General features: G+C 66.7%; 1 protein-coding gene across 4 annotated transcripts in view; it reads left to right on the forward strand.

Moving 5' to 3' along the window:
* Window positions 1–10516, forward strand: part of RAB11FIP4 (RAB11 family interacting protein 4) — a 46817-nt gene extending 36301 nt beyond the window's left edge. For 3 of the 4 annotated variants that reach the window (XM_073660373.1, XM_073660375.1, XM_073660374.1), the window contains 12 exons: window positions 681–889; window positions 5689–5877; window positions 5947–6081; window positions 6222–6257; window positions 6331–6430; window positions 6508–6611; window positions 6770–6910; window positions 7239–7320; window positions 7463–7600; window positions 8094–8252; window positions 8441–8584; window positions 8793–10516. In XM_073660373.1, the coding sequence (XP_073516474.1) occupies window positions 681–889; window positions 5689–5877; window positions 5947–6081; window positions 6222–6257; window positions 6331–6430; window positions 6508–6611; window positions 6770–6910; window positions 7239–7320; window positions 7463–7600; window positions 8094–8252; window positions 8441–8584; window positions 8793–8909 (1554 nt within the window). In that variant the 3' untranslated portion in view covers window positions 8910–10516. The remainder of the gene's footprint in view (window positions 1–680; window positions 890–5688; window positions 5878–5946; window positions 6082–6221; window positions 6258–6330; window positions 6431–6507; window positions 6612–6769; window positions 6911–7238; window positions 7321–7462; window positions 7601–8093; window positions 8253–8440; window positions 8585–8792) is intronic. The other variant, XR_012253144.1, reaches the window with a different exon arrangement.
* Window positions 10517–22374: the final 11858 nt, after the last annotated feature.

Here is a 22374-nt window from a genome sequence, read left to right on the forward strand (position 1 = left end):
ACCGGGGAGAGAGGGGGGGGGGGGGACTAACGACCGGGGAGGGGGGGGGGACTAACGACCGGGGAGAGAGGGGGGACTAACGACCGGGGAGAGAGGGGGGGGGGGGACTAACGACCGGGGAGAGAGGGGGGGGGGGGGACTAACGACCGGGGAGAGAGGGGGGGGGGGGGACTAACGACCGGGGAGAGAGGGGGGGGGGACTAACGACCGGGGAGAGAGGGGGGGGGGGGGACTAACGACCGGGGAGAGAGGGGGGGGGGGGGACTAACGACCGGGGAGAGAGGGGGGGGGGGGGAACTAACGACCGGGGAGAGAGGGGGGGGGGGGAACTAACGACCGGGGAGAGAGGGGGGGGGGGACTAACGACCGGGGAGAGAGGGGGGGGGGACTAACGACCGGGGAGAGAGGGGGGGGGGGGGGGACTAACGACCGGGGAGAGAGGGGGGGGGGGGGGGGGAACTAACGACCGGGGAGAGAGGGGGGGGGGGGGGGACTAACGACCGGGGAGAGAGGGCGGGGGGACACGGGGGACTAATGACCAGAGAGAGGGGGGACTAATGACCGGGGAGAGAGGGGGGCGCCGCGCCCGTCGGCCCTCCTCTTTTGGGGCGCCGCGCCCGTCGGCCCTCCTCTTTTGGGGCGCCGCCGCGCTCTGCTCATCGCCCTCTTTGTATTTGCAGAGCTCTGACCTCACACATGGGATGTACGTGGACGCAGACGGCGCGGACAGCGACTCTGAGCTCTACCGGGAGGAGGACGGTATAACCCTCGGCCACCATGAGTCGGACCTGGACAGCGCCATCGAGAGCACCCAGAGCTCAGAGGCCTCCGATGAATGTCGGGGAGATGACGGCAAAGATCTGGGGGGACTTTACCTCCCTGGAGATCAGTAAGTGACGTGAAATGTCTGCAGCGCCCCCTAATCCATCACGAAGTGTAATGAAAGACGACAGCACGTGGAAAAATTACTCCTCTAGCACTTTACACCTGTGACGTTTCACCCTGCACAGCGCTCCTTCTCCAGCGGGTACGTCATACACCTGTGACGTTTCACCCTGCACAGCGCTCCTTCTCCAGCGGGTACGTCATACACCTGTGACGTTTCACCCTGCACAGCGCTCCTTCTCCAGCGGGTACATCATACGCCTGTGACGTTTCACCCCGCGCAGAGCTCCTTCTCCAGCGGGTACGTCATACGCCTGTGACGTTTCACCCTGCGCAGCGCTCCTTCTCCAGCGGGTACGTCATACACCTGTGACGTTTCACCGTGCGCAGAGCTCCTTCTCCAGTGGGTACGTCATACACCTGTGACGTTTCACCCTGCGCAGCGCTCATTCTCCAGTGGGTACGTCATACACCTGTGACGTTTCACCCTGCGCAGCGCTCCTTCTCCAGCGGGTACGTCATACACCTGTGACGTTTCACCCCGCGCAGCGCTCCTTCTCCAGCGGGTACGTCATACGCCTGTGACGTTTCACCCCGCGCAGCGCTCCTTCTCCAGCGGGTACGTCATACGCCTGTGACGTTTCACCCCGCGCAGCGCTCCTTCTCCAGCGGGTACGTCATACGCCTGTGACGTTTCACCCCGCGCAGAGCTCCTTCTCCAGCGGGTACGTCATACACCTGTGACGTTTCACCCTGCGCAGAGCTCCTTCTCCAGCGGGTACGTCATACGCCTGTGACGTTTCACCCTGCGCAGCGCTCCTTCTCCAGTGGGTACGTCATACACCTGTGACGTTTCACCCTGCGCAGCTCTCCTTCTCCAGCGGGTACATCATACGCCTGTGACGTTTCACCCTGCGCAGAGCTCCTTCTCCAGCGGGTACGTCATACGCCTGTGACGTTTCACCCTGCGCAGCGCTCCTTCTCCAGTGGGTACGTCATACACCTGTGACGTTTCACCCTGCGCAGCTCTCCTTCTCCAGCGGGTACGTCATACGCCTGTGACGTTTCACCCTGCGCAGAGCTTCTCCAGCGGGTACGTCATACGCCTGTGACGTTTCGCCCTGCGCAGAGCTCCTTCTCCAGCGGGTACATCATACGCCTGTGACGTTTCACCCTGTGCACAGCTCCTTCTCCAGCGGGTACTTCATACACCTGTGACGTTTCACCCTGCGCAGAGCTCCTTCTGACTCGGGTCCATGCTGATACCTCCGATGTCCCAGCTGATTCCTGGCTGCTGTTGTTGGCTGCACCACTTCTTTTACGGTCACTCAGTTTGTCCACCGGGGCTGGGACTCTAATTTAGGCCCTGGCTTCATTTGCTCTCCCGGTGGCCAATCAAGCATGCGTAAGCCTGCCAATCAAGCACGCGCAAGTCTGCCGTTCATGCAAGCTCCACCCCTTTATCTTGGCGCCACCCTCTTTCCCCTGGATAACTCTGTGAGCAGTGCTCTCATCTCCACACTGGCCTCGCCGCTCACATCGGCCTCTCGTCGTCTTGCCGCACATGGGAAAATCTGATACTGTGGGTTTTAATAATCCCCTCGGCAAGTTAACGATGCAACAATATTTTATTCCTCACATCCATGGTAATACAGCAAGTCCAGGTAAATGTCCAAAATACAACTGTCTCAGTCCACAAGATCCTCTTCCCAGGACGGTAGTTCCACTGCCTTTGTGCCAGTATAGTCTGTAGTCACAGTCCCCGATCCTCCAGATGACGGCTAAAACGATGGAAGCACAGGTATCCAGTAGCAACAATCCTTTAAGAAAGTTCAAATCCAAATGACAGATCCCACAACTGTAACATGTTTATCCAGTCCAGTTAGTAACTGATCTCCAACACTTCATATGTCATCAATCCATCCATCCATCCTTCCAGGTCCTCCGTGTCGATCCTATTCCTTCTATGTCATTCCACCAACTCTCTTGACTAAACATATGGCTTCTCTTTTCTCCCTGTCTGGGATCAGCCACCTCCCTCTTAGACATTTGCTTTTAGCTGTAAGAATGAAAAATCTTTCAGACACCCATCACTGCTGACCCCTGTGGTGATGGGTGGCAGGAGAAGGGCGACAATCCGTGCTATTCTCCAGTAAAGATGTCTGTGTTTTGTGAAAGGCTATATTACGGTGAATAACCTCTATGTATAAACCTGCGCTTCAGTACGTCACATCCATGTATATAGCTCTCATCCGTGGAGCATAGACGTCCGGCTCTAATGTGTATCTGATGTACCACCTTCCTTATATACCAATGGTTTAAGGCCCCTGAGATAAGGTCATTGAATGGAATTGATACCGGAGGTTGAGCTGATGAGCAAACAAATCACTAACAAAACACAACAATAAGATTGATGAAAATGGGCGCTCCGTGCTGGAAAAGTCTTAAGTGGCCAGCTCCTCGCCGCGCACATCAGCCTCCTGTCACCTTGCCTACAACCACCCACAGAATACACAACCAGGATCATGATCCGCACCGTCCTGGTTGCGTCCATTCCACATCTGCGCTGAATCTGCTCGTCCTTCCCATCTTCTTGCCATATCGATTGTGGCGTCGAAGTCACCGGACTATCTACCAGATCATGATCCTGGTGGAGTAGCAGGCAGTTGTCTCTGACAAATGGTCTTTCATCTTTCCCAGGACCCTCCTCACTCCCGCGGCCTTCTCCCTGGTGGGTTCGGCCGGCCTCTTTCTGGTGGAGGGGCAAGCAGTTGTCTCTGACAATGGTCTTTCATCTTTCCCAGGACCCTCCTCACTCCCACGGTCTTCTCCCTGGTGGGTTCGGCCGGCCTCTTTCTGGTGGAGGGGCAAGCAGTTGTCTCTGATGATGGTCTTTCATCTTTCCCAGGACCCTCCTCACTCCCACGGTCTTCTCCCTGGTGGGTCCTGGCCAAGGCCTCCTCCCTGGTGGAGGGGCAGGCAGTTGTCTCTGACAATGGTCTTTCATCTTTCCCAGGACCCTCCTCACTCCTGCGGCCTTCTCCCTGGTGGGTCCGGTCGGCCTGTTTCTGGTGGAGGGGCAGGCAGTTGTCTCTGATGGTCTTTCATCTTTCCCATGATCTTCCTCTCTCCCGTGGCCTCCTACGTGGTGGGTCCTGGCCAGGGCCTCCTGCCTGGTGGGTCCAGCTGGCCTCTTTCTGGTGGAGGGGCAGGCAGTTGTCTCTGACGATGGTCTTTCATCTTTCCCAGGACCCTCCTCACTCCCGCGACCTCCTCCCTGGTGGGTCCGGCCGGCCTCTTTCTGGTGGAGGGGCAGGCAGTTGTCTCTGATGATTTTTCATCTTTCCCAGGACCCTCCTCACTCCCGCGACCTCCTCCCTCCCGCGACCTCCTCCCTGGTGGGTCCGGCCCGCCTCTTTCTGGTGGAGGGGCAGGCAGTTGTCTCTGACGATGGTCTTTCATCTTTCCCAGGACCCTCCTCACTCCCGCGACCTCCTCCCTGGTGGGTCCGGCCGGCCTCTTTCTGGTGGAGGGGCAGGCAGTTGTCTCTGATGATTTTTCATCTTTCCCAGGACCCTCCTCACTCCCGCGACCTCCTCCCTCCCGCGACCTCCTCCCTGGTGGGTCCGGCCCGCCTCTTTCTGGTGGAGGGGCAGGCAGTTGTCTCTGACGATGGTCTTTCATCTTTCCCAGGACCCTCCTCACTCCCGCGACCTCCTCCCTGGTGGGTCCGGCCGGCCTCTTTCTGGTGGAGGGGCAGGCAGTTGTCTCTGATGATTTTTCATCTTTCCCAGGACCCTCCTCACTCCCGCGACCTCCTCCCTCCCGCGACCTCCTCCCTGGTGGGTCCAGCTGGCCTCTTTCTGGTGGAGGGGCAGGCAGTTGTCTCTGACGATGGTCTTTCATCTTTCCCAGGACCCTCCTCACTCCCGCGACCTCCTCCCTGGTGGGTCCGGCCGGCCTCTTTCTGGTGGAGGGGCAGGCAGTTGTCTCTGATGATTTTTCATCTTTCCCAGGACCCTCCTCACTCCCGCGACCTCCTCCCTCCCGCGACCTCCTCCCTGGTGGGTCCGGCCCGCCTCTTTCTGGTGGAGGGGCAGGCAGTTGTCTCTGACGATGGTCTTTCATCTTTCCCAGGACCCTCCTCACTCCCGCGACCTCCTCCCTGGTGGGTCCGGCCGGCCTCTTTCTGGTGGAGGGGCAGGCAGTTGTCTCTGATGATTTTTCATCTTTCCCAGGACCCTCCTCACTCCCGCGACCTCCTCCCTCCCGCGACCTCCTCCCTGGTGGGTCCGGCCCGCCTCTTTCTGGTGGAGGGGCAGGCAGTTGTCTCTGACGATGGTCTTTCATCTTTCCCAGGACCCTCCTCACTCCCGCGACCTCCTCCCTGGTGGGTCCGGCCGGCCTCTTTCTGGTGGAGGGGCAGGCAGTTGTCTCTGATGATTTTTCATCTTTCCCAGGACCCTCCTCACTCCCGCGACCTCCTCCCTCCCGCGACCTCCTCCCTGGTGGGTCCAGCTGGCCTCTTTCTGGTGGAGGGGCAGGCAGTTGTCTCTGACGATGGTCTTTCATCTTTCCCAGGACCCTCCTCACTCCCGCGACCTCCTCCCTGGTGGGTCCGGCCGGCCTCTTTCTGGTGGAGGGGCAGGCAGTTGTCTCTGATGATTTTTCATCTTTCCCAGGACCCTCCTCACTCCCGCGACCTCCTCCCTCCCGCGACCTCCTCCCTGGTGGGTCCGGCCCGCCTCTTTCTGGTGGAGGGGCAGGCAGTTGTCTCTGACGATGGTCTTTCATCTTTCCCAGGAGCCTCCTCACTCCCGCGGCCTCCTCATACTTCTCCAGTCGCTCCTCGGCCTCCCTGATAAGTAACGAGGAGCAGTTTGAAGACTACGGTGAAGGTGATGATGTGGACTACACCCCGAGCAGCCCCTGCCCCGATGATGAAAGCCGGACCAATGCCCTCTCTGACCTGGGCTCCTCGGTCTCCTCCAGGTAGCCCTCCCTCTATGTCCTGTGGGGTCTGTCATCTGTAGGACCCTGTAACCTTGTGTCTCCTTACAGTGCCGGGCAAACTCCACGTAAGATGAGGAGCCTGTACCACAGCGAGATCCTGGACATGTACTGCAGCCAGTGCTCCAAGAAGATTACCCTCCTCAACGACCTGGAGGCCCGACTGAGGAACCTCCGAGCCAACAGGTGAGGCCTGGGACCGAGGACTGAGCACTCATCTCCTGTACATGACGTGTCTCCTGGGGTGGTGCTGGGGGTACATCATGATGGGGTCTCGGCTTTTCTGGGTTTGTGACTTTTTTTCTTTATTTGTATTTTTTTCACAGCCCCAACAGGAAGATCTCCAGCACGGCGTTCGGGAGGTAAGGGTCACTGATGGTGACTGGGTGGTCATTGGTGATGGTGGGGCGCTCAGTGACCCCCGCTCTCTTGCAGGCAACTGATGAACACCAGTAACCTGAGCAGCAGCAATGGCAGCACCGAGGACTTGTTCAGAGACAGCATTGATTCCTGTGACAACGACATCACCGAGAAGGTGAGGAGTCTGGGCGGTGACCCCACTAGTGACCCCATCTAAGGACTCCTCTAATGCTGACGTTACTGTCCTGACAGGTCAGCTTCCTGGAGAAGAAAGTGACGGAGCTGGAGAACGACAACCAGACCAATGGAGACGTGAAGAGCAAACTGAGGCTGGAGAACACGCAGCTCGTACTGAGGTGAGCCCCAACCAGGCGGCGGCGGTGCCCGGGCCTCGGGCGGCTACCCCGGGCCTCGGGCGACTGTCTCATCTTCCATGGATATCACCGTACTGGTTACTAGGCCGGGGTCTTGGGAGTGTCTGATGCCGGCAGTGACTGCGGTTGCTTTTGTGCAGAGTCCATGAACTGGAGGAGATGCTGAAGGACCAGGAGACGAGGTCAGAGCAGATCCTGGACGACGAACTGAAGCGTCACAGAGACACCTACAACCGCCTGGAGAAGGAGAAGAGTGTGGAGATGGAGCTGCTGAACGCCAGGTACGGCCTGAAGTGCGGAGGAGAAGGATGGCTGAGGGTCTGACAAGGCCCACTCACCATTCTGGAGTCTCGCTGACCATCTGAGCTCTGTCCCCTGCTGCCCCCTCGGCCGGGGCTCCACTCCGTCCCCGGCTCCCTCAATCCCCCTTTGTGGCTCAGGTCAGACATGGTGGTATTCGGGGGTCTTACCTGTCACATGACTCTGTGTGGGGAATAGATAAAGCCAGGAGCGGTGTGGAGACTGCGGTGGTATCAGGACTCCTCACTGTGGGGTTCAGGAGGCTGGGAGTTGTAGTCCCTGGGGTAACATCTTGTTTCTGATTTTCAGAGTTCAGGAGTTGGAGGAAGAAAACGACGATTTACTGACGACAATCACCCGACTGAAGTCCCACAGTGAGAGGATGGACGAGGTGCGCGCCGCCGCTGCGTGTGTGCACAGTGTTGCGTAAATGTGGATGGCGCGGGGCCGCCCTGGGGGTGGTGTGTCACCCTGTGGATGGTGTGTCGCCCTTCCCCCGCAGCGCCCTCTATCTAGCCTCCTCTCTTCCTCAGGAGCGGCAGAGGATGTCAGATAAGCTGGAGGACACCAGTCTGCGTCTTAAAGACGAGATAGATCTGTACAAGAAAATGATGGACAAACTGCGACAGAACCGGCAGAAGTTCCAGCAGGAGCGGGAGGCCACCCAGGAGGTGCGTGTGCTGAGGGGCCGCAGCGTGTGCTGAGCGCCCCCGGGGCCGCAGCGTGTGCTGAGCGCCCCCGGGGCCGCTGCGTGTGCTGAGCGCCCCCGGGGCCGCTGCGTGTGCTGAGCGCCCCCGGGGCCGCTGCGTGTGCTGAGCGCCCCCGGGGCCGCTGCGTGTGCTGAGCGCCCCCGGGGCCGCTGCGTGTGCTGAGCGCCCCCGGGGCCGCTGCGTGTGCTGAGCGCCCCCGGGGCCGCTGCGTGTGCTGAGCGCCCCCGGGGCCGCTGCGTGTGCTGAGCGCCCCCGGGGCCGCTGCGTGTGCTGAGCGCCCCCGGGGCCGCTGCGTGTGCTGAGCGCCCCCGGGGCCGCTGCGTGTGCTGAGCGCCCCCGGGGCCGCTGCGTGTGCTGAGCGCCCCCGGGGCCGCTGCGTGTGCTGAGCGCCCCCGGGGCCGCTGCGTGTGCTCGCAGGCCGGTGCTGAGCCTCCTCCTCTGCTTTCTCCTCCAGCTCATCGAGGACTTGCGGAAAGAACTAGAACATCTGCAGATTTACCGCCTGGACTGTGAGCGCGCCGGCCGAGGACGCAGCTCGTCATCCGGACTCTACGAGTTTAATGCCAAAACCCGGGAAACCGAGCTGGAGCAGGAGATCAGGCGCCTCAAACAGGTGAGGAACATCCCCACTGCCAAAGGCAGATCATACAGCCGAAAACATGAGGCAGAATTGTGAGTGCAGCTCTGCAGGCGACACAGTTTTACCAAGTCTATGTAATGTGGATTGCCATGGTGGTGAGGACGAGGGCGTCCGTGGGGGGCGCGGGCGTCGCTTAGTAATTGCTGTCTCCCCTCCTATAGGATAACCAGAAACTAAGGGACCAGAACGACGACCTGAACGGGCAGATCCTGAGCCTCAGCTTGTACGAAGCCAAGAACCTGTTATCCACCCAAACCAAGGCCCAGTCTCTGGCCGCAGAGATCGACACGGCCTCCAAGGATGAGGTGAGAGCGGGCGGCGGGCTGTAGCTGGCGGGCTGTAGACGGCGGGCTGTAGCTGGCGGGCTGTAGACGGCTGCAGGGGCGTTACAGTGCGTCAGAGTAATGCTGCGGCACAGATGGGGGGGTCACCTCCATCTCAGGATTACGGTGGTAGTAGGAGTGGTGGAGCTGGTCCCTTTGGATGTAAACCTGGTCTTCTTTCCCCTCTTAGCTGATGGAAGCCTTAAAGGAGCAAGAGGAGATTAACCTTCGCCTCCGCCAGTACATGGATAAGATCATTCTGGCCATCTTGGACCATAACCCGTCCATCCTGGAGATCAAGTACTGAGCGCTGCTCCGGCCCTACTGCCGCTCTACTGGTTTTCTACACCTGAGCTCCTCGTGGGCGGTGCTTCCCTGTGGGCGGAGCTTCCCTGTGGGCGGAGCTTCTTCTGGACCTTCCCTCTTCCTTTTTAAGACTTGAGGCTCCTTCAGCAGAACTGGATTAAACTGGAACACAGGAGCGCTGCTCTGCAGACCGTAACGTGACAGGATTCCCCCCCCCCCCGGTGTAGCCCGGGGCTCCCTGGCGTTGCCCGTGGTGGACGGACCTGCGGCTTCTCACCACAAGCACTGGAATAATTCAAGATGGCTGACAATGGGGTACAATAGCGTGCACTATACCATGCCGCCTCCTCTGGGGGCAGTGTGGACTTGTCTGGTCCCGTTGTGGCTCCTGGAGCCGGGGCCACCGTCTGACCGGCAGAGATCGGGAGGCTTCTATGGATAATTGTGCTGGAAGTTGTGAATCTCCATCGCTGCTCCGTAATCGGTACCGCACTATAACCCCACGTCACCTCTTACCCTACACATACCGGGGGGCGCAGCCTGTACGCCCCCCCCCTCTGCACTGATGTTCACAGTAAGAAATCTGGGGTCCCCGTCCCCCTGAATAGACTCACTACTTGAAGCGCACACGTCTCCGTCACTTGCACTGCCCTCGGTCGCCACCAGAAGGCGCTCCTCACGCTGAACTCGTGTACATATGTGGCCTCTAGGGGGCAGTATGTTGTAGATACTGAATGTAGCCCAGCTTTTACTTGTGATGGCGCCGTGCCTTTAAGCCGCGGCGGTGCCATCCTGGACTCACTGTACATAGGTGTAAATACACGGTGATTTGTACACGTTGTGCCACGGTCACGAGCCGCCGGCGTGATGTCACAGATGATGAGCTGCTCTTGTGGGGGCACACGGGACCCCCGGTGTTTTGTTACTGCTTTGTACAGATATCGGACCTTTCTAGCGCTCGGATGTGGACGGCGGCGACTTATTTATTTTTTTAACTCCTGTTGAAAATTGTAAAAAAAAATATATATATTGGAGGCGGAAACGACGTAGCCACCATGATGTGCGAGAGTCCGGACCGCGACGGAGGGTCTCTGGACCAATAGAGGTCTCCAGACCGCAACGGAGGGTCTCTGGACCAATAGAGGTCTCAGGACCGCGACTTAGGGTCTCTGGACCACTAGAGGTCTCCAGACCGCAACGGAGGGTCTCTGGACCACTAGAGGTCTCCGGACCGCGACGGAGGGTCTCTGGACCACTAGAGGTCTCCGGACCGCAACGGAGGGTCTCTGGACCACTAGAGGTCTCAGGACCACGACGGAGGGTGTCTGGACCAATAGAGGTCTCAGGACCGCAACGGAGGGTCTCTGGACCACTAGAGGTCTCCGGACCGCAACGGAGACCTCTAGTGGTCTGGAGACCCTCCGGACTGTGATGGGAGGTCTCCGGACCGCGACGGAGGGTCTCTGGACCACTAGAGGTCTCCGGACCGCGACGGAGGGTCTCTGGACCACTAGAGGTCTCCGGACCGCGACGGAGGGTCTCTGGACCACTAGAGGTCTCCGCACCCTGATCCTGGGTTTTCGTAATAAATCTTGTTGTTCTGTTAAATGCTGAAATCCATTGTGTTATTTATCCTCCATCATCCTGCCGGCATCACTCCCCCCGGCCGCCTGTGTCCTGGTACTACAAGTCCCACAATGCCATCACTCCCTCCGCCCTCCAGTACTGATGGGCGCTTCTTTCCTCGCTCTCCGGCCTGTGGTGCAGGTTAAGGCTACGTTCACATGGTCAGTATCTTACATAAGTATTGTTGGAAGTCAAAAACCAGGAGTGGAACAATCAGAGGAAAAGTATTTTCTGATGTTTCTATTATAATTAATATCCTCAATTTATTACAAAATAATTGAAAAGATCCTACAGGTTGGGAATAGATCTCAACGCGTTTCTGGCAGCTTATTCACAGAGATACAGATTCCTTATGATACATGGTCTAAAAACAAATGGTGACCGACCGCTGATCAATAAACACGTATGTTATCAATCACATTAGAGAATAATTAGCAAAATCACAAGGAAAACCGGAAGGAGAGAAAACAAACTAAGATGTAATCTAGATACAGAGTATCAGCCTATGGTTCATGCCGTTGGGATATTTTGTATCAAGTTTAATGATCCAAAATAATTCTCTTAGGAGCAGTTTTTCCTCTAATAGGAATATCCACTTTTTTAAGTGTCTACCGGCACATCGTACATTTACAAAAAACTTTACAAGTTAGCCCGGTTTTTTTATGGCTTTTTTTGTGGCATGTCTGGACTTACAGGGGACGGAGTTGCACCTACTGATCTCCCTTTTCTCGGCACACATACTAATCCATTTTTCAGGATTTTCTTTGAGTCCCGATCTTGGAATAATACAAGGTCATATCTGTTTATAATTGAATCATATGTTGGTTTTTATTTCCTATGTCATTTTTTAAAAGGCTTTTTGTCTGTGAGAATAGTGCTTTCTTCCCACCGTGATACAAAAATTACGGCTAAAGATGGGGAGAAACACGAGCCCATTGGGTACCCTTTGATTTGGAAATAATATTCTTCATTGACCATAAATAAATGATTCTGAAGGAGATACTCAATACTCCGGATCATCATTTACCTTCGTTTCGTCCGTATATTTGTGTAAATGGTGGAATACAGCCGATTATGTGGAATAGATGAGAACAGATTTACCACAGAAATGACCATTTTTCATATAATCAATCACTGATGACGTGTCTTCTAAGTAACCCGGTGTTCTGGGAATTAATGGCGGGAGATAAAAATCTACCCATCGACTTAAATTTTCATTCAAAGAAGAAATACTCGATATAACGGGGCGTAAAGGTGGAGGAAATTCTAGTTTTGTGGGGTTTAGAGAGCCCATGAAAAATTGGTGTTATCGGATTTTTTTTTCTCCATCTTCAACCAATTTACTCAAGATCTTTCTGTAGGATTAGATTTTATCCTCTTCTACGTCTCGTTATCATCCAGGATATCATAAATACATATTTCGTAGAGTTTCTTATCCATCAGGACAATGCCGCCTGCTGTGTGGGGTTTCTTATCTCTTTAGGATAAGTTGGTGATCGCTTTCCTCTCATCTATAGTTGGATTATTTTCTTTTATTTGATACTCTGTTTAATTTTTTGAGAAAGTTCCATCAAATCTCTTTTCAATTAAAGACTGAAAAGTTGAAATAGATTCAGAATCCTTTGTATCAAGATTTATTAGATCGACTTCACCTGATTCACCTCTAAAGTAAGAATACACATCGTTCATCAAAGGTTTCCTGGCGATTTATCCTTGTGATTGATAACACGTGTTTATTGATCAGCGGTCGGTCACCATTTGTTTTTAGACCATGTATCATAAGGAATCTGTATCTCAGTGAATAAGGGCTTTTTTGCCAGAAACACGTTGAGATCTATTCCCAACCTGTAGGATCTTTTAAATTATTTTGTAATAAATTGAGGATATTAATTATTTTTGGGACTTACCAAAATTATTTTCTTATGTGAAGCCGTAAGTCACGGCTACGGGTTGGAGACCCAGAACATTGTAAGACGGACTGAGTCATGTAAATAGGACACGGTGAGGCGGCTTTTATGTCTATTTACATAATAGAAACACGTCACCACTTCCGCGGGTCTCCTGTCCGCGCCAAGAGTTGCTGCTACCCCCTCCCCGCCCTCCACCATGGGTCCCCTCTCCGCCCTCCGGCCTGCGCCACAGGTTGCCTCCCCGCCCTCCGGCCTGCGACACGAGTTGCTGCTACCCCCACCCCGCCCTGCACCACGGGTAGCATCCCCTCCCTCTGGCCTGCGCCACCTCTCTGGCCTGCGCCACGCGTCGCCTCCCTGGCCTGCGCCACGCGTCGCCTCTCTGGCCTGCGCCACGCGTCGCCTCTCTGGCCTGCGCCACGCGTCGCCTCTCTGGCCTGCGCCACGCGTCGCCTCTCTGGCCTGCGCCACGCGTCGCCTCTCTGGCCTGCGCCACGCGTCGCCTCTCTGGCCTGCGCCACGCGTCGCCTCTCTGGCCTGCGCCACGCGTCGCCTCTCTGGCCTGCGCCACGCGTCGCCTCTCTGGCCTGCGCCACGCGTCGCCTCTCTGGCCTGCGCCACGCGTCGCCTCTCTGGCCTGCGCCACGCGTCGCCTCTCTGGCCTGCGCCACGCGTCGCCTCTCTGGCCTGCGCCACGCGTCGCCTCTCTGGCCTGCGCCACGCGTCGCCTCTCCGGCCTGCGCCACGCGTCGCCTCTCCGGCCTCGGGCCTGCGCCACGCGTCGCCTCCCCGCCCTCGGGCCTGCGCCACGCGTCGCCTCTCCGGCCTGCGCCACGCGTCGCCTCCCCGCCCTCGGGCCTGCGCCACGCGTCGCCTCCCCGCCCTCGGGCCTGCGCCACGCGTCGCCTCCCCGCCCTCGGGCCTGCGCCACGCGTCGCCTCCCCGCCCTCGGGCCTGCGCCACGCGTCGCCTCCCCGCCCTCGGGCCTGCGCCACGCGTCGCCTCCCCGCCCTCGGGCCTGCGCCACGCGTCGCCTCCCCGCCCTCGGGCCTGCGCCACGCGTCGCCTCCCCGCCCTCGGGCCCGCGCCACGCGTCGCCTCTCCGGCCTGCGCCACGCGTCGCCTCCCCGCCCTCGGGCCTGCGCCACGCGTCGCCTCTCTGGCCTGCGCCACGCGTCGCCTCTCCGGCCTGCGCCACGCGTCGCCTCTCCGGCCTCGGGCCTGCGCCACGCGTCGCCTCCCCGCCCTCGGGCCTGCGCCACGCGTCGCCTCTCCGGCCTGCGCCACGCGTCGCCTCCCCGCCCTCGGGCCTGCGCCACGCGTCGCCTCCCCGCCCTCGGGCCTGCGCCACGCGTCGCCTCCCCGCCCTCGGGCCCGCGCCACGCGTCGCCTCTCCGGCCTGCGCCACGCGTCGCCTCCCCGCCCTCGGGCCTGCGCCACGCGTCGCCTCCCCGCCCTCGGGCCTGCGCCACGCGTCGCCTCCCCGCCCTCGGGCCTGCGCCACGCGTCGCCTCCCCGCCCTCGGGCCTGCGCCACGCGTCGCCTCCCCGCCCTCGGGCCCGCGCCACGCGTCGCCTCTCCGGCCTGCGCCACGCGTCGCCTCCCCGCCCTCGGGCCTGCGCCACGCGTCGCCTCTCTGGCCTGCGCCACGCGTCGCCTCTCCGGCCTGCGCCACGCGTCGCCTCTCCGGCCTCGGGCCTGCGCCACGCGTCGCCTCCCCGCCCTCGGGCCTGCGCCACGCGTCGCCTCTCCGGCCTGCGCCACGCGTCGCCTCCCCGCCCTCGGGCCTGCGCCACGCGTCGCCTCCCCGCCCTCGGGCCTGCGCCACGCGTCGCCTCCCCGCCCTCGGGCCTGCGCCACGCGTCGCCTCCCCGCCCTCGGGCCTGCGCCACGCGTCGCCTCCCCGCCCTCGGGCCTGCGCCACGCGTCGCCTCCCCGCCCTCGGGCCTGCGCCACGCGTCGCCTCCCCGCCCTCGGGCCTGCGCCACGCGTCGCCTCCCCGCCCTCGGGCCTGCGCCACGCGTCGCCTCCCCGCCCTCGGGCCTGCGCCACGCGTCGCCTCCCCGCCCTCGGGCCTGCGCCACGCGTCGCCTCCCCGCCCTCGGGCCTGCGCCACGCGTCGCCTCCCCGCCCTCGGGCCTGCGCCACGCGTCGCCTCCCCGGCCTGCGCCACGCGTCGCCTCCCCGGCCTGCGCCACGCGTCGCCTCTCTGGCCTGCGCCACGCGTCGCCTCTCTGGCCTGCGCCACGCGTCGCCTCTCTGGCCTGCGCCACGCGTCGCCTCTCTGGCCTGCGCCACGCGTCGCCTCTCTGGCCTGCGCCACGCGTCGCCTCTCTGGCCTGCGCCACGCGTCGCCTCTCTGGCCTGCGCCACGCGTCGCCTCTCTGGCCTGCGCCACGCGTAGCCTCTCTGGCCTGCGCCACGCGTAGCCTCTCTGGCCTGCGCCACGCGTCGCCTCTCTGGCCTGCGCCACGCGTCGCCTCTCTGGCCTGCGCCACGCGTCGCCTCTCTGGCCTGCGCCACGCGTCGCCTCTCTGGCCTGCGCCACGCGTCGCCTCTCTGGCCTGCGCCACGCGTCGCCTCTCTGGCCTGCGCCACGCGTCGCCTCTCTGGCCTGCGCCACGCGTCGCCTCTCTGGCCTGCGCCACGCGTCGCCTCTCTGGCCTGCGCCACGCGTCGCCTCTCTGGCCTGCGCCACGCGTCGCCTCCCTGCCCTCGGGCCTGCGCCACGCGTCGCCTCTCCGGCCTGTGCCACGCGTCGCCTCCCTGCCCTCGGGCCTGCGCCACGCGTCGCCTCCCCGCCCTCGGGCCTGCGCCACGCGTCGCCTCTCCGGCCTGCGCCACGCGTCGCCTCTCCGGCCTGCGCCACGCGTCGCCTCTCCGGCCTGCGCCACGCGTCGCCTCTCCGGCCTGCGCCACGCGTCGCCTCTCCGGCCTGCGCCACGCGTCGCCTCTCCGGCCTGCGCCACGCGTCGCCTCTCCGGCCTGCGCCACGCGTCGCCTCTCCGGCCTGCGCCACGCGTCGCCTCTCCGGCCTGCGCCACGCGTCGCCTCCCTGCCCTCGGGCCTGCGCCACGCGTCGCCTCTCCGGCCTGCGCCACGCGTCGCCTCTCCGGCCTGCGCCACGCGTCGCCTCCCTGCCCTCGGGCCTGCGCCACGCGTCGCCTCCCCGCCCTCGGGCCTGCGCCACGCGTCGCCTCTCCGGCCTGCGCCACGCGTCGCCTCTCCGGCCTGCGCCACGCGTCGCCTCTCCGGCCTGCGCCACGCGTCGCCTCTCCGGCCTGCGCCACGCGTCGCCTCTCCGGCCTGCGCCACGCGTCGCCTCTCCGGCCTGCGCCACGCGTCGCCTCTCCGGCCTGCGCCACGCGTCGCCTCTCCGGCCTGCGCCACGCGTCGCCTCTCCGGCCTGCGCCACGCGTCGCCTCTCCGGCCTGCGCCACGCGTCGCCTCTCCGGCCTGCGCCACGCGTCGCCTCTCCGGCCTGCGCCACGCGTCGCCTCTCCGGCCTGCGCCACGCGTCGCCTCTCCGGCCTGCGCCACGCGTCGCCTCTCCGGCCTGCGCCACGCGTCGCCTCTCCGGCCTGCGCCACGCGTCGCCTCTCCGGCCTGCGCCACGCGTCGCCTCTCCGGCCTGCGCCACGCGTCGCCTCCCCGCCCTCGGGCCTGCGCCACGCGTCGCCTCTCTGGCCTGCGCCACGCGTCGCCTCCCCGCCCTCGGGCCTGCGCCACGCGTCGCCTCTCTGGCCTGCGCCACGCGTCGCCTCTCCGGCCTGCGCCACGCGTCGCCTCTCCGGCCTGCGCCACGCGTCGCCTCTCCGGCCTGCGCCACGCGTCGCCTCTCCGGCCTGCGCCACGCGTCGCCTCTCCGCCCTCGGGCCTGCGCCACGCGTCGCCTCCCCGCCCTCGGGCCTGCGCCACGCGTCGCCTCCCCGCCCTCGGGCCTGCGCCACGCGTCGCCTCCCCGCCCTCGGGCCTGCGCCACGCGTCGCCTCCCCGCCCTCGGGCCTGCGCCACGCGTCGCCTCCCCGCCCTCGGGCCTGCGCCACGCGTCGCCTCCCCGCCCTCGGGCCTGCGCCACGCGTCGCCTCCCCGGCCTGCGCCACGCGTCGCCTCTCTGGCCTGCGCCACGCGTCGCCTCTCCGGCCTGCGCCACGCGTCGCCTCTCCGGCCTGCGCCACGCGTCGCCTCTCCGGCCTGCGCCACGCGTCGCCTCTCCGGCCTGCGCCACGCGTCGCCTCTCCGGCCTGCGCCACGCGTCGCCTCTCCGGCCTGCGCCACGCGTCGCCTCTCCGCCCTCGGGCCTGCGCCACGCGTCGCCTCCCCGCCCTCGGGCCTGCGCCACGCGTCGCCTCCCCGCCCTCGGGCCTGCGCCACGCGTCGCCTCCCCGCCCTCGGGCCTGCGCCACGCGTCGCCTCTCTGGCCTGCGCCACGCGTCGCCTCTCCGCCCTCGGGCCTGCGCCACGCGTCGCCTCCCCGCCCTCGGGCCTGCGCCACGCGTCGCCTCCCCGCCCTCGGGCCTGCGCCACGCGTCGCCTCTCTGGCCTGCGCCACGCGTCGCCTCCCCGCCCTCGGGCCTGCGCCACGCGTCGCCTCTCTGGCCTGCGCCACGCGTCGCCTCTCTGGCCTGCGCCACGCGTCGCCTCCCCGCCCTCGGGCCTGCGCCACGCGTCGCCTCTCTGGCCTGCGCCACGCGTCGCCTCTCCGGCCTGCGCCACGCGTCGCCTCTCCGGCCTGCGCCACGCGTCGCCTCTCCGGCCTGCGCCACGCGTCGCCTCTCCGGCCTGCGCCACGCGTCGCCTCTCCGGCCTGCGCCACGCGTCGCCTCTCCGGCCTGCGCCACGCGTCGCCTCCCCGGCCTGCGCCACGCGTCGCCTCCCCGGCCTGCGCCACGCGTCGCCTCCCCGCCCTCGGGCCTGCGCCACGCGTCGCCTCCCCGCCCTCGGGCCTGCGCCACGCGTCGCCTCCCCGCCCTCGGGCCTGCGCCACGCGTCGCCTCTCCGGCCTGCGCCACGCGTCGCCTCTCCGGCCTGCGCCACGCGTCGCCTCTCCGGCCTGCGCCACGCGTCGCCTCTCCGGCCTGCGCCACGCGTCGCCTCTCCGGCCTGCGCCACGCGTCGCCTCCCCGCCCTCGGGCCTGCGCCACGCGTCGCCTCCCCGCCCTCGGGCCTGCGCCACGCGTCGCCTCCCCGCCCTCGGGCCTGCGCCACGCGTCGCCTCCCCGCCCTCGGGCCTGCGCCACGCGTCGCCTCCCCGCCCTCGGGCCTGCGCCACGCATCGCCTCCCCGCCCTCGGGCCTGCGCCACGCGTCGCCTCCCCGCCCTCGGGCCTGCGCCACGCGTCGCCTCCCCGCCCTCGGGCCTGCGCCACGCGTCGCCTCCCCGCCCTCGGGCCTGCGCCACGCGTCGCCTCCCCGCCCTCGGGCCTGCGCCACGCGTCGCCTCCCCGCCCTCGGGCCTGCGCCACGCGTCGCCTCCCCGCCCTCGGGCCTGCGCCACGCGTCGCCTCCCCGCCCTCGGGCCTGCGCCACGCGTCGCCTCTCTGGCCTGCGCCACGCGTCGCCTCTCTGGCCTGCGCTACGCGTCGCCTCTCTGGCCTGCGCCACGCGTCGCCTCTCTGGCCTGCGCCACGCGTCGCCTCTCTGGCCTGCGCCACGCGTCGCCTCTCTGGCCTGCGCCACGCGTCGCCTCTCTGGCCTGCGCCACGCGTCGCCTCTCTGGCCTGCGCCACGCGTCGCCTCTCTGGCCTGCGCCACGCGTCGCCTCTCTGGCCTGCGCCACGCGTCGCCTCTCTGGCCTGCGCCACGCGTCGCCTCTCTGGCCTGCGCCACGCGTCGCCTCTCTGGCCTGCGCCACGCGTCGCCTCTCTGGCCTGCGCCACGCGTCGCCTCTCTGGCCTGCGCCACGCGTCGCCTCTGTGGCCTGCGCCACGCGTCGCCTCTCCGGCCTGCGCCACGCGTCGCCTCTCCGGCCTGCGCCACGCGCCGCCCTCGGGCCTGCGCCACGCGTCGCCTCCCCGGCCTGCGCCACGCGTCGCCTCCCCGCCCTCGGGCCTGCGCCACGCGTCGCCTCCCCGCCCTCGGGCCTGCGCCACGCGTCGCCTCTCTGGCCTGCGCCACGCGTCGCCTCTCTGGCCTGCGCCACGCGTCGGCTCTCTGGCCTGCGCCACGCGTCGCCTCTCCGGCCTGCGCCACGCGCCGCCCTCGGGCCTGCGCCACGCGTCGCCTCCCCGGCCTGCGCCACGCGTCGCCTCCCCGGCCTGCGCCACGCGTCGCCTCCCCGCCCTCGGGCCTGCGCCACGCGTCGCCTCCCCGCCCTCGGGCCTGCGCCACGCGTCGCCTCCCCGCCCTCGGGCCTGCGCCACGCGTCGCCTCCCCGCCCTCGGGCCTGCGCCACGCGTCGCCTCCCCGCCCTCGGGCCTGCGCCACGCGTCGCCTCCCCGCCCTCGGGCCTGCGCCACGCGTCGCCTCCCCGCCCTCGGGCCTGCGCCACGCGTCGCCTCCCCGCCCTCGGGCCTGCGCCACGCGTCGCCTCCCCGCCCTCGGGCCTGCGCCACGCGTCGCCTCCCCGCCCTCGGGCCTGCGCCACGCGTCGCCTCCCCGCCCTCGGGCCTGCGCCACGCGTCGCCTCCCCGCCCTCGGGCCTGCGCCACGCGTCGCCTCCCCGCCCTCGGGCCTGCGCCACGCGTCGCCTCCCCGCCCTCGGGCCTGCGCCACGCGTCGCCTCCCCGGCCTGCGCCACGCGTCGCCTCCCCGGCCTGCGCCACGCGTCGCCTCCCCGGCCTGCGCCACGCGTCGCCTCCCCGGCCTGCGCCACGCGTCGCCTCCCCGGCCTGCGCCACGCGTCGCCTCTCCGGCCTGCGCCACGCGTCGCCTCTCCGGCCTGCGCCACGCGTCGCCTCTCCGGCCTGCGCCACGCGTCGCCTCTCCGGCCTGCGCCACGCGTCGCCTCTCCGGCCTGCGCCACGCGTCGCCTCCCCGGCCTGCGCCACGCGTCGCCTCCCCGGCCTGCGCCACGCGTCGCCTCCCCGCCCTCGGGCCTGCGCCACGCGTCGCCTCCCCGCCCTCGGGCCTGCGCCACGCGTCGCCTCCCCGCCCTCGGGCCTGCGCCACGCGTCTCCTCCCCGGCCTGCGCCACGCGTCGCCTCCCCGCCCTCGGGCCTGCGCCACGCGTCGCCTCCCCGCCCTCGGGCCTGCGCCACGCGTCGCCTCTCTGGCCTGCGCCACGCGTCGCCTCTCTGGCCTGCGCCACGCGTCGCCTCTCCGGCCTGCGCCACGCGTCGCCTCTCCGGCCTGCGCCACGCGTCGCCTCTCCGGCCTGCGCCACGCGTCGCCTCTCCGGCCTGCGCCACGCGTCGCCTCTCCGGCCTGCGCCACGCGTCGCCTCTCCGGCCTGCGCCACGCGTCGCCTCCCCGGCCTGCGCCACGCGTCGCCTCCCCGGCCTGCGCCACGCGTCGCCTCCCCGCCCTCGGGCCTGCGCCACGCGTCGCCTCCCCGCCCTCGGGCCTGCGCCACGCGTCGCCTCCCCGCCCTCGGGCCTGCGCCACGCGTCGCCTCCCCGGCCTGCGCCACGCGTCGCCTCCCCGCCCTCGGGCCTGCGCCACGCGTCGCCTCCCCGCCCTCGGGCCTGCGCCACGCGTCGCCTCTCTGGCCTGCGCCACGCGTCGCCTCTCTGGCCTGCGCTACGCGTCGCCTCTCTGGCCTGCGCCACGCGTCGCCTCTCTGGCCTGCGCCACGCGTCGCCTCTCTGGCCTGCGCCACGCGTCGCCTCTCTGGCCTGCGCCACGCGTCGCCTCTCTGGCCTGCGCCACGCGTCGCCTCTCTGGCCTGCGCCACGCGTCGCCTCTCTGGCCTGCGCCACGCGTCGCCTCTCTGGCCTGCGCCACGCGTCGCCTCTCTGGCCTGCGCCACGCGTCGCCTCTCTGGCCTGCGCCACGCGTCGCCTCTCTGGCCTGCGCCACGCGTCGCCTCTCTGGCCTGCGCCACGCGTCGCCTCTCTGGCCTGCGCCACGCGTCGCCTCTCTGGCCTGCGCCACGCGTCGCCTCTGTGGCCTGCGCCACGCGTCGCCTCTGTGGCCTGCGCCACGCGTCGCCTCTCCGGCCTGCGCCACGCGCCGCCCTCGGGCCTGCGCCACGCGTCGCCTCCCCGGCCTGCGCCACGCGTCGCCTCCCCGCCCTCGGGCCTGCGCCACGCGTCGCCTCCCCGCCCTCGGGCCTGCGCCACGCGTCGCCTCTCTGGCCTGCGCCACGCGTCGCCTCTCTGGCCTGCGCCACGCGTCGGCTCTCTGGCCTGCGCCACGCGTCGCCTCTCTGGCCTGCGCCACGCGTCGGCTCTCTGGCCTGCGCCACGCGTCGCCTCTCCGGCCTGCGCCACGCGCCGCCCTCGGGCCTGCGCCACGCGTCGCCTCCCCGGCCTGCGCCACGCGTCGCCTCCCCGGCCTGCGCCACGCGTCGCCTCCCCGCCCTCGGGCCTGCGCCACGCGTCGCCTCCCCGCCCTCGGGCCTGCGCCACGCGTCGCCTCCCCGCCCTCGGGCCTGCGCCACGCGTCGCCTCCCCGCCCTCGGGCCTGCGCCACGCGTCGCCTCCCCGCCCTCGGGCCTGCGCCACGCGTCGCCTCCCCGCCCTCGGGCCTGCGCCACGCGTCGCCTCCCCGCCCTCGGGCCTGCGCCACGCGTCGCCTCCCCGCCCTCGGGCCTGCGCCACGCGTCGCCTCCCCGCCCTCGGGCCTGCGCCACGCGTCGCCTCCCCGCCCTCGGGCCTGCGCCACGCGTCGCCTCCCCGCCCTCGGGCCTGCGCCACGCGTCGCCTCCCCGCCCTCGGGCCTGCGCCACGCGTCGCCTCCCCGGCCTGCGCCACGCGTCGCCTCCCCGGCCTGCGCCACGCGTCGCCTCTCCGGCCTGCGCCACGCGTCGCCTCTCCGGCCTGCGCCACGCGTCGCCTCTCCGGCCTGCGCCACGCGTCGCCTCTCCGGCCTGCGCCACGCGTCGCCTCTCCGGCCTGCGCCACGCGTCGCCTCTCCGGCCTGCGCCACGCGTCGCCTCCCCGGCCTGCGCCACGCGTCGCCTCCCCGGCCTGCGCCACGCGTCGCCTCCCCGCCCTCGGGCCTGCGCCACGCGTCGCCTCCCCGCCCTCGGGCCTGCGCCACGCGTCGCCTCCCCGCCCTCGGGCCTGCGCCACGCGTCGCCTCTCCGGCCTGCGCCACGCGTCGCCTCTCCGGCCTGCGCCACGCGTCGCCTCCCCGCCCTCGGGCCTGCGCCACGCGTCGCCTCCCCGCCCTCGGGCCTGCGCCACGCGTCGCCTCCCCGCCCTCGGGCCTGCGCCACGCGTCGCCTCCCCGCCCTCGGGCCTGCGCCACGCGTCGCCTCCCCGCCCTCGGGCCTGCGCCACGCGTCGCCTCCCCGCCCTCGGGCCTGCGCCACGCGTCGCCTCCCCGCCCTCGGGCCTGCGCCACGCGTCGCCTCCCCGCCCTCGGGCCTGCGCCACGCGTCGCCTCCCCGCCCTCGGGCCTGCGCCACGCGTCGCCTCCCCGCCCTCGGGCCTGCGCCACGCGTCGCCTCCCCGCCCTCGGGCCTGCGCCACGCGTCGCCTCCCCGCCCTCGGGCCTGCGCCACGCGTCGCCTCCCCGCCCTCGGGCCTGCGCCACGCGTCGCCTCCCCGCCCTCGGGCCTGCGCCACGCGTCGCCTCCCCGCCCTCGGGCCTGCGCCACGCGTCGCCTCCCCGCCCTCGGGCCTGCGCCACGCGTCGCCTCCCCGCCCTCGGGCCTGCGCCACGCGTCGCCTCCCCGCCCTCCGGCCTGCTCTGAAGTTTGGGTCATGTTATGTCAAAATCAAGTGCCCGGAGTAAGGGTGGAATTGATGTGACATTACAAGACATGAGTCTCAGCTCGGCATACGGTGCCAACAAGAGCTAAGGTCACTCAGAGGAACATTTA

Source organism: Phyllobates terribilis, unplaced genomic scaffold, assembly GCF_046119375.1.
Source record: "Phyllobates terribilis strain yellow unplaced genomic scaffold, ASM4611937v1 Scaffold_25__1_contigs__length_18738178, whole genome shotgun sequence".
Taxonomy (NCBI): Eukaryota; Metazoa; Chordata; class Amphibia; order Anura; family Dendrobatidae; genus Phyllobates; species Phyllobates terribilis.